This window comes from Oncorhynchus keta, chromosome 28 (genome assembly GCF_023373465.1).
Source record: "Oncorhynchus keta strain PuntledgeMale-10-30-2019 chromosome 28, Oket_V2, whole genome shotgun sequence".
NCBI lineage: Eukaryota > Metazoa > Chordata > Actinopteri > Salmoniformes > Salmonidae > Oncorhynchus > Oncorhynchus keta.
In genome coordinates this window covers 26,623,829-26,634,692 of record NC_068448.1, presented here as the reverse complement: position 1 = coordinate 26,634,692, position 10,864 = coordinate 26,623,829, and the positions used below count along the sequence as shown (strand labels likewise).

General features: G+C 40.7%; 2 protein-coding genes across 3 annotated transcripts; one reads left to right on the top strand and one right to left on the bottom strand.

The window, feature by feature from the left end:
• Positions 1 to 1,127: 1,127 nt before the first annotated feature.
• Positions 1,128 to 4,327, top strand: LOC118360930 (DNA fragmentation factor subunit beta-like). 2 transcript variants are annotated; one of them, XM_035740505.2, is made up of 7 exons: positions 1,128 to 1,312; positions 1,456 to 1,564; positions 2,554 to 2,739; positions 2,895 to 2,974; positions 3,155 to 3,328; positions 3,534 to 3,634; positions 3,793 to 4,327. In XM_035740505.2, the coding sequence occupies exons 1-7, from the start codon at positions 1,151 to 1,153 to the stop codon at positions 4,001 to 4,003; spliced, it is 1,023 nt and encodes a 340-aa protein (XP_035596398.1). In that variant the 5' UTR covers positions 1,128 to 1,150; the 3' UTR covers positions 4,004 to 4,327. The 2 variants fall into 2 exon arrangements, with proteins under 2 accessions (XP_035596398.1, XP_035596397.1); XM_035740504.2 differs by having other exon boundaries at positions 1,132 to 1,312; positions 1,456 to 1,582.
• A 3,013-nt stretch (positions 4,328 to 7,340) lies between these two features.
• Positions 7,341 to 10,016, bottom strand: LOC118360929 (UPF0688 protein C1orf174 homolog). The gene is made up of 4 exons (XM_035740503.2): positions 9,634 to 10,016; positions 9,229 to 9,321; positions 8,763 to 9,128; positions 7,341 to 8,652 (listed from the first exon to the last, which is right to left on the bottom strand). The coding sequence occupies exons 1-4, from the start codon at positions 9,646 to 9,648 to the stop codon at positions 8,518 to 8,520; spliced, it is 609 nt and encodes a 202-aa protein (XP_035596396.1). The 5' UTR covers positions 9,649 to 10,016; the 3' UTR covers positions 7,341 to 8,517.
• Positions 10,017 to 10,864: the final 848 nt, after the last annotated feature.

Here is a 10,864-nt window from a genome sequence, read left to right as displayed (position 1 = left end):
AGTAGTATCAAAAACTGGAACAAAAAGGAAAATGTCTAAAATTAGAGTGGAATATATGTGTGTGAATGATAATGAATCGCATCTTGTTGAGATGCGTTTGTTGAGTAAGGATGCATATGTGGGAAATCCATTTGAGGTGTCGAAAATGGTGAAGAATGCGCCTGGAAAAGTGGAGTCTGTCAGAGTGACCAGGAGTGGTCTTATTTTGATTAAATGTATTTCTGAAGAGCAGAGGAATATTGCAGTGGGGCTCAGAAGAATCCGCACAACAGAAGTTTTATGTTTTGAACTTCGGAGTAGAGCACAGAGTCATCTCAGGGGTGACAACGGATGTTCAGGTTGAATACAAGAAGAGATTTCCTGGTGTGATTGGTGCCCGGTGTCTGACCGCTGGGTGAATGGGGAAAAATAAGTAAGTCTGTTGGTCCTGTTGTTTTTTGATAAAGATGAAATACCTACGCATGTGAATCTTGGTTATGTAAGATAAGCCGTAAGAACTTTTGTCCCCAAACCACTGTAGTGTAAGACTTGAAAGGATTTGGCCATCTTTCAAGTGTATGCAGACGAACAGAGTATACTGAAGAACGGTGTGTAGAAGGACGACCGTGTTGCAATTGTGGTGGGGATCATGATCCTGAGTTCTTGAAGTGCCCTTTAAGGGTGAACGAGATTGAGATGGCAAAAGTTAGACCTCTCAATCGAATATCCTATGCAGAGGCGATTAAAATAATTGAGAAAACATGTGATGCTAGTGAAGAAATAGTAGTGGATACACCACAGTAAATGTTTTCTGCCAGACAAGAGATACCCTGTGTTAAAAGGGTGGATTTTGTTGCGTTCATTGCCACAGTTATAAACTATACACCACAAGTCTCAAACAAGTCTAAGAAACTGGACATAATTGTGGCTGTGGCAGAAAAGTTTTCAGGACTTAAGGATTTTTCATTAGAAGACTTGCAACAGGTACTGGTGCCGGAAGACCCACCCTCCCAGGCTCCCCTGTGTAGGGACCAGAGTTTTGGGGGGGGAATCCTGTTTCCATCCGGAAATCACATTACATTGTGTGATCGCCAATATACCATAGAAGAAGAAGAATATTGGATCATTTTACAGCCTGTCCAGTAGTTGGCAGTATGAGTACTTTCTTTGCATGTTTTTGCACAATGGTCTTCATAGAAGAAAAGGCGCGATGTTTGGACTTTTCAGAAAAAACAAACTTGTCAAAATAAGAAGTCTGAATGAAACTACAAAACATGGGGTGGCTGCAACAAGTCTGAAAGAGCTTCTCAAAAAGGGGAGTAAACTTCTACAGGTACGATTTCGCCCAGTAGTTTAGCAATATTCAGCACATTCTACTGCTACCAGACCGAAACAGCAACACCTGCAATAAGGAAATGGCGATAGTTACAGTTACATTGTGCTTTTGTTTAAATTATGTGAATCCTTTTCTTATAGGTTCCACTCGTGGGTTCGCATATTTGCTTGTATGAAGATGGAACAGAATTGTCAGAGGACTATTTCCGAAGTCTTCCAGACAATGCTGAACTTGTCCTTCTTGCCATGGGTGAGAGATGGAGCGGATGTGAGTTAAATATTTTAACTGTGACAAACAACTAGCCAACTAACCACCTCAGACTTAGTTGCATGCACATTAATATAATGATGAGACCTACTTTATGTAGCTGTGCATGGTAAATGTATGATAACAATACTAATTTAAATATGCACTTCAAATACTTTACGTAGGCAAATAATTGCGTTAATTGATTTGAAACGATGGATGAGCCATGCTTTCACTTGTAGGAAGAGCAGTTAACGACACTCACTAATGTGTAGCTTAACTTTACTTGCCAGTGCAGCCTGGTCTCATAGACTAGACATAACAGAGTACATGTAAATCCGGGACACCCAAATTAGTATGATATGTTTGGCATGGTTGCATAAGACAGAAGGTTACTTAAGCAAAAAGTAGGGTGGATAACGCAAACATCTAGCAACCTAAAGGTTGCGTGTTTGAATCTCATCACGGACAGCTTTAGTAACTTTGACTACCTTCTACTTTACAATTACTTAGCATGTTAGCTAACCCTTCCCCAAACCCAGTATTTCCCAAACTTGGTCCTGGGAAACACTGCACTAACCTTAACCCTTTAACCTAACTAATCATCTTGATTCTAACCCCTAACCTAGCTAACGTTAGCCACCTAGCCAACATTAGCCACAACAAATTGGAATTAGAAACATATTGTATGAATTACAATTTGTTACATACAGTATTAATATGAATTTTAATTTGTAACGTATCATACGAAATGGATGATGGACATCCACAAATTAATACGTACCATAAGAAACGCAACATATCATACTAATTGGAGTGTTCCAGATTTACATTTACTATGTTACGTCTACCTCGGAGTCCAGGTTGGCCAGTTAGGCTGTCTGGGCTTCAAACCCAGTTGGTCACATTGGTGCCATGGCTTAGATGTGTAGCTAACAAAAGTTGTTCTGTGAATCCATTTAAATAACAGGTATGATTTGTTATTATTCCAGTTGTCTGTGACATAAGCCGGTTGCTGGACACCGACAGGAACTCAGATCTTCTGATTGATGCGGCTAAGGGGCTTCTCTCTGACGAGCGGTCTCCAAAGAGACGCAAACTCCTGGGGGAACTGCTGCTGCATTTGAAGGACAGCTCTGAGACTGAAAACAGAGAAGATGATGAAGACTGGTTCCAAGGTAAAAAGTCCTTTATCTTGGGATGGAAAGAAATCCTGCAGGAAACAATGTGATAGCCAAAAGCAAGATGGAGCAAAGTATAAGACACTTTTTATATTTAGCTGAACCAAACTGTGCCTTTTTAAAGTTGCACTCTTCCATTTCTGCGCTTTCAGGAATTGATGTCAGATTTAAGACTAAATCGGCCTACATGAAGTACAACTGTGAGAGCAGGATTCGTGGATACATGAAGGAGGTAAAACTGTATTACTGATGCTTTGGTTTGACACTGAAAGTGGTTGGGACTGTCAAGAAGTGATTCTCAAGGAATACCTCATTATAACAAATCTACTCCAAATTGTTATCTGCCCTTCTATTTTCTGAGGGGAAACAATATACTTACTCATGACTGATTTTATAGTTTGCTTATTCACAGGTGGATAGTTATGCTCAAACTATCCAAAAGCCTAAACTCAAGGCTGAATACAAGAAGACTGCAGAGTCCTTGGTGATGCAGCTGAAGTCTGACAAGTACAATGGCTGCTACTTCAACAGGACAGAGAAGGAACTCAATCGACTATGCACCAAGGATGGATGGTTCTCCTGTCAGGTAACAATTATGAACCTGAAAGTGGCTAGTAATGCAGGATTTGACTATAATAAAGCATAAACACAACATAATTAATTATGTGATGTACAATAGTCACAGTCATGATGGAGCTGTGAATGGTTACCAACAGTTCCAGATCATGTTTGGCTCCATAGCATCCTGTCTTATAGCCTGTGTCCTTCCCTCATCCCTCTCCTTTCCTCAGGGTGCATTTGACCAGGATGAATGCATTTCCCTCCACTCCATCAACCCCTATGGCAACCGAGAGAGCAGGATTCTCTTTAGCACCTGGAACTTGGACCACAGGTGGGTTTAGTGAATAACGGTTATTAATATCATTCAGAATGTCAGGCTCACAATCGTGTTTGAAACAGTATTACAAAAAAAGCTTTCTTAATCATCAATTGGAATGCTATGCATGTCCTGTCAGTTATGGATCAAATCTGTAGAAATCTCTGTCCCAGGATTGAGAAGAAGAGGACGGTCATTCCTGCCCTGGTGGAAGCACTGCAGAACCGCAAGAGCAGCAACATAAACCTGGACTATTTTTATAAACTGCTGTTCACTCGGGAGAATCTAAAGCTGGTGCATATTGTATGCCACAAGAAAAGTGCCCATGACTTGCTGTGTGATAAAAGAAACATGTACAAATGGGGCAAACGAAAAGGATTATAAAGGGAAAATGCTTTTTACATTTCAGGGCAGATGCCTTTTGTAATGTGTGTATGTTTGTTCTTAAACAGATAAAGTATAATACTTATAACTACTGGTAAATTTAACTAAATGTAATTCTGGGCAGGGAACATTGTTTTCTGCTGCTCTCAGAACAGCTGATTTGTTGATCATTTTGTGCTAGTGATATTAAAAAGCACTCCATTATGAGCCACTGATTGGGTAGTAGTCAATGGGCCAATCCCAAATCGTCCCCTAATCCCTATGCACAGGGTGCATTCAGTGTGATTCAATGCTTGCTACATTGTGTGACGGTTTGTACTGAAAGACACGTGTCCCCAAAATGGTGCGTACCATGCTTCAACAGCCTTTGAGGTAAATTTGTGCCCGTTTGGTGGTTGTGGCCTGATCAATATGGATGTAACTATTTAAAATTTGAAACACGTGAAGCACATACCGTACAATCTTCTGGGACGCCATAATCACACTGTTCTTCAACTGGTCGTTCTCTACCCTTTTCAGTTTAATTTAAAATGCAAAACACTGTTTTGTTGTACTGAAGACCCCCTTTCTTATCAGATGTCAAGGTGGAACTATTACTAGATTGATTACACCTGTCTAATCCATTTTTTATTTTACCTTTATTTAACTAGACAAGTCAGTTAAGAACAAATTATTATTTTCAATGACGGCCTAAGAACAGTGGGTTAACTGCCTTGTTCATGGGCAGAATAACAGATTTGTACCTTGTCAGGTCAGGGATCTTGCAACCTTTCGGTTACTCGTCTAACACTAACCACAAGGCTACCCTGCCACTCCAATGCATAGAGAATGATTTGTTTGGACATTTTCATATATATATATATATATATATATATATACACATTATACTTTTAATGTGCTCTCACATTATATTTGGATATATATTCTAATTTCATTACTGTTTCCACAATAATTGTGTGGGGGGAACCAATAAAGTATTGAAAGAAAGTTGTCTCAGGTTTGACTATATTGTTTTGGAGTCACGCAGATTTTATTAGAGCAGAGCTGTTTACGGCCATAAGCAAACAGGAAAACGCTTATCCAGAGGTGGAGCTCCTAGATGCCGGGGACTTTAATGCAGGGAAACTTTACATTTATTTTACATCATTTCTACCTATCTATCATTTCTAACGAGACCACCTTTACTCCACACAGATATGTATACAAAGCTCGCCCTCCATTTGGCAAATCAGACCATAATTATATCCCTCTGATTCCTGCTTACAATCAAAAACTAAAGCAGGAAGCACCAGTGACTCGGTCAATAAGAAAGTGGTCAGATGAAGCGGATGCTAAACTACAGGACTGTTTTCCGAGCACCGACTGGAATATGTTCCGGGATTCTTTCGATGGCATTGAGTACACCACATCAGTCACTGGCTTCATCAGTAAGTGCATCGATGACGTCTCCAGTGACCGTACGTACATACCCCAACCAGAAGCCATGGATTACAGGCATCATCCGCACTTAGCAAAGGGTAGCGCTGCCGCTTTCAAGGAGCGGGACTCTACCCCGGAAGCTTGTAAGAGCAAAGCGTCAATACAGGACTAAGATTGAATCGTACGACACGCGTCGGATGTGTCAGGACTTGCAAACTTTTACAGACTACAAAGAGAAGCACAGCCGCGAGCTGCCCAGTGACACGAGCATACCAGGCGAGCTAAATTACTTCTATGCTCACTTTGAGGCAAGTAACACTGAAACATGCATGAGAGCATCAGCTGTTCCGGATGACTGTGTGATCACGCTCTCCGTAAGAACACTAAAATATCATGCCTAATTGAATACCGACCCATAGCACTCACGTCTGTAGCCATAAAGTGCTTTGAAAGGCTGGTCATGGCTCACATCAACAACATTATTCCAGAAACCCTTGACCCACTCCAATTTGCTTACCACTCCAACAGATCCACAGATGATGCAATCTCTATTGCACTCAACACTGCCCTTTCTCATCTGGACAAAAGGAACACCTATTTGAGAATGCTATTCATTTACTGCAGCTCAGCATTCAACACCATAGTGCCCTCAAAGCTCATCACTTAGCTAAGGACCCTGGGACAAAACACCTCCCTCTGAAACTGGATCCTGGACTACCTGACGGGCCACCCCCAGGTGGTAAGGGTAGGTAACAACACATCCGCCTTGCTGATCCTCAACACGGGGGGCCCCTCAGGGGTGCGTGCTCAGTCCCCTCCTGTACTCCCTGTTCACTCATGACTGCATGGCTAGGCACAACTCTTAACACCATCATCAAGTTTGCAGATGACACAATAGTGGTAGGCCTGATCACAGACAACGATGACACAGCCTAAGGGAGGTCAGAGACCTGGCCGTGTGGTGCCAGGACAACAACCTCTCCCTCATCGTGATCAAGACAAAGGAGATGATGGTAGACTACAGGAAAAGGAGGACCGAGCACACCCCCATTCTCATCGACGGGGCTGTAATGGAGCAGGTTGGTATCCACATCACCAACAAACTATCATGGTCCAAACACACTAAGACAGTCATGAAGAGGGCACAGCAAAACCTATTCCCCATCAGGAGATTGAAAAGATTCGGCATGGGTCTTCAGATCCTCAAAAGGTTCTACAGCTGCACCATCGAGAGCGTCTTGACTGGTTGCATCACTGCCTGGTATGGCAACTGCTCGGCCTCCGACTGCAAGGCACTACAGAGGGTAGTGGATACAGCCCAGTACATCACTGGGGCCAAGCTTCCTGTCATCCAGGACCTCAATACTTGGCCGTGTCATTGGAAGGCCCTAAAAATGGTCAGACTCCAGCCACCCTAGTCATAGACTGTTCTCTCTGCTACCGCACGGAAAGCTGAACCAGAGCGCCAAGTCTCGGTCCAAAAGGCTTCTTAACAGCTTCTACACCCAAGCCATAAGACTCCTGAACAGCTAATCAAAGGGCCAACCAGACCCCTCTTTTACCTCGACTAACAGTTGCCCTCGCACATTGACTCTGTACTGGTACCCCCTGTATATAGCCTCACATTGTTATTTTACTGCTGCTGTTTAATTATTTGTAACTTTAATTTTCTATGTTTTACTTAACACTTATTTTTCTTAAAACTTCTCAAAGCATTGTTGGTTAAGGGCTTGTAAGTAAGCATTTCACTAAGGTTTGAAAATACACCTGTTGTATTTGGCGCATTTGACAAATAAAATTTGACTTGAGAACTGATTGCAGCTACATGGCCTGTAAGTGTCATTAGATAATTATGTGATAAAATTATGCTTTCATTTGGGCAAGTGTAAATGTTTTTGTGGAATACAGACACAGGTCATTGAAAATTCAAAAAAAGTTTACTTGCTCCTTGTATTGGCAGTGTAACATTACCTATGTTTAACTTCTACAGTGATTTTTGTCAACATTTACAAAGTTGGCATTGAAAATATACTGAACAAAAATATAAAACATGCAACAATTTTTTTTTTTTTACTGAGTAACAGTTCATATAAGGAAAATAAGTCAATTGAAATAAATTCATGTCTAGTCACGACCGGGCAGGTGTGCAGCCATGCCTACCCACTGGGGAGCCAGGCCCAGCCAATCAGAATGAGTTTCCATTACCCATTTAGGCAAATTGCACTTAAACTGGCAACAGACTGTATTCTCTTCCACCTATCGGTTTCATGTCTCAGGTAGTCCGAGAAAGCCAGAATGGATATAATCCAATAATTGACTAATTTTGTGCCAACGTATCACCACTGTCCGTGCCACTATGAAATTTACACTCGTGCAGATCAAAAATAACTAAATGGTGAGTTGCCAGTCAACCAGTTGAAGAAATTGATTTTGCAAGCAGTAGGCATTTAGAATTAAATGTAGCATGGAGCTCATGATGACACTCCCCATGAACCGTCCAAAGTATTCAGCAATCATTTATTACAAAGAAAGTTTGAAGAAAGGAAAATCCCACCCATCGAACTGATATGTTGTAATGTGTGTCTTTAGAAAGTGTTTCCTATATCTGCAGTTTCCGTTACACATCACCATTTTTTTGTCGCTACATTGCTTTTGTCTAATAAACCCGGGTCAATGGAAACCTGCCTAAAGACTACATGATTTATATGTTGCATTCATTCAGTCGTGATATTATATAGCAATATAAAAACACCAAATAAAAAGATATTACTGTGCATACATACTGACAAGGCAACCAGTAACAAAGTAAAAGACACATTCAATAAAAATAGAACGAGCGCTTACCCTGTACCAATTAAACAATATATACACACTATAGGTCCTGATAATTGAAAAGCAAGAAGTTACTTTGTTAGTGCAAATAGCTTTTTAAATATCAATACAAATTTAAAAACTTTGGGGTACATGCTGGCAAAAAGTTAACTTGATACCCTCGTTCCATTGAACAAATCCACTTTCCCAGGCTTGTCTGCCATTAGGCTAGTAAAAGGACAGAGGTTTTAATCCATCCCATTGATAGGATTTAGTTCTATAAACTAAGTGCCATTTATGTCCTCTTGCTGCATGTCGGTGTAGCCCTCTTCATCACTGTCCTCTTTGGCGTAGTACTGTCGTCTCCGGTGCTCCCTCCTGCTGAAGGTCGAGGAGGCTGCAGATCTCTGTGGACAATCCTACAAGGCAAATGGAAATACCAGTATTTGAAATTAGGCCACATACTCCAAACATCTGACCATTATTTCACCCATCACACCAAGCACTTCTTGTAAAAATCTCCTCTCACCTGTACAACTTCCATGTTTCCGAAGAACTTTTCCACAGGAAGAACCTGGTTGCTGTCATCATCAAGGAAGATGCTCTTATCAATCACAACACCCGCTTCAGTTTCATCACCCTCCATATTCTCTGGTAACACGTTTGTTCTGCGGTAATTCAACTCAAATCTCAGACCATTCTCTTTACCCTCCCACAATTCATCCATGTCTGGTGGTGCGCCACACCCTGTCTTTTCATCCCATTTATAATCGTCACAGATGAGCCTCTCAGAAGTAGTTTTTGACTCCATACAACTTCCAACCATACAGTCATTCAGGGGAATTTCGGTTTTTGAGTCTTCCATTTTTTTAACATCCATCCTCTTCACTGAACTCTGAAGGCAAAACAGATTATTCAAAATATTAAAAGGCTTCACTGATGGACCAGCCATAATTTAACACGTATCTAAACCGAGAACGAAAAACAACATTCACCTTATCTGGACTCTTCACCTTGAGGTTTCGGTCGCTTGAGGGAAAAGCGCACTTCTCCTTTCGCCGCTTCAAGTTGCTAACTCGACTCGACATCTGAAATGAGTTCAGATATTTTGTTAATCAACAGTTGCACAGACATTAACTAGCTAAATAACGAACACTTCTTAGTTGGCTACCGTAACCAACAGATAGTTAGCTAGCTAACTACTGCCCCGCTAGCTAACAGACTACCGTTAGTCGATGAAAGAAGGACTAATCAGGATTCCCAAAGACAGTGGACAATTGAATAGCTTGCTAGGTAGCATAGGACAATTTAATCGCTAACTAAATACTGTTAAATAATAGTATATATTGTGGGAGGTTAACTAGCTAACGTTTGCTAGCTACTAACTCGGACAAACTCACCTGTTTCTTCCTCATTTTCGGAAGTTAGCTACATGTCAGTCACTGGATTGCAAGCTTGTTAACAGTCGCTTTTGCACAAATTTCTGTAGACGTCGCTAGCTAATTCAACCAATAGTAATTTTGTTCTAAATACAGGTCGTCAGCAAACGGTAAAATCGTCGTTCAGACACCGTGTTGTTTTCTGGTCCGAGTGGTGAATCGAGACAGCGCTCGAATTCCGAAAAATGTAGCTACGTCTAGAAGTCACGTGCAGTTCAATCAGAGGTCGAGGTCTCTTTGACGCTGAATGATCAAGAAACATTTGATTCCTTGTGCCAGTCAATGGTGCCTACTAGCTTACTGTTTGCCTCTGTTATTGCGACTAAAACTTGAGTGTCGTGTCTTACTACACTTAATACATGTTTATACAGGGCATAAATAAGGTCGTTGTTTGAGGTGGAAAAACACGACACATTTGACAATTTCCAAAACCGACACACGAGGGTGGTAAAAGCTTGTAATGTATTTCCTCACACAGCCCAAAGACACCGGTTTCCCCTTTCATATGTGCTTGGGCGTCTAGAGTTACACTGATTTTGTCCCTGTGGATCTCTCTTTCTCTCTGTGTGTATGTGTGTGATAAATATATTTTTGTGTTAATGGATGATTATTGCAAAACAAATGTACCCTATAATTTATAATTACGTTTTCTGAAGCTACGTTGATGGTAGCTAAGGGACTTAAATTGAGTTCCTTAGATACGTTGATGGGCAATTGTATGTAGGCTGTGATATTATAATGCATATAATAATGCACAATAACCTATTATATAATACAGTATTATTATCATTATAATAAGACAATACACTGTATTGCTTGATGGCTGATAAATAAATAGCAGGTGCAATCAAATGGACAATATAGCCTGAGCCTTAGTTTTTCAAGTAACTTATGCTATTAGATATCTAATTGAAAGACTAAAAGATGAGTGAGCCAACCTGAGACGCAGTGAGCCACCTGTGGTGTGAAATAAGAAACCTGCATATAATAATAATAATAATAATATATGCCATTTAGCAGACGCTTTTATCCAAAGCGTGTCACATATATGTGTAATGGGGAGGATAAAAAACCCAGTAAACAAAATAATGTTGAAAATACGTATATTTTCTGACGTCAAAGTTAGGTTAATTTTAGGTTATGAATGAAAGTTCAAAATACATATTTTCCGGACTGGACGAAATCTGAACCA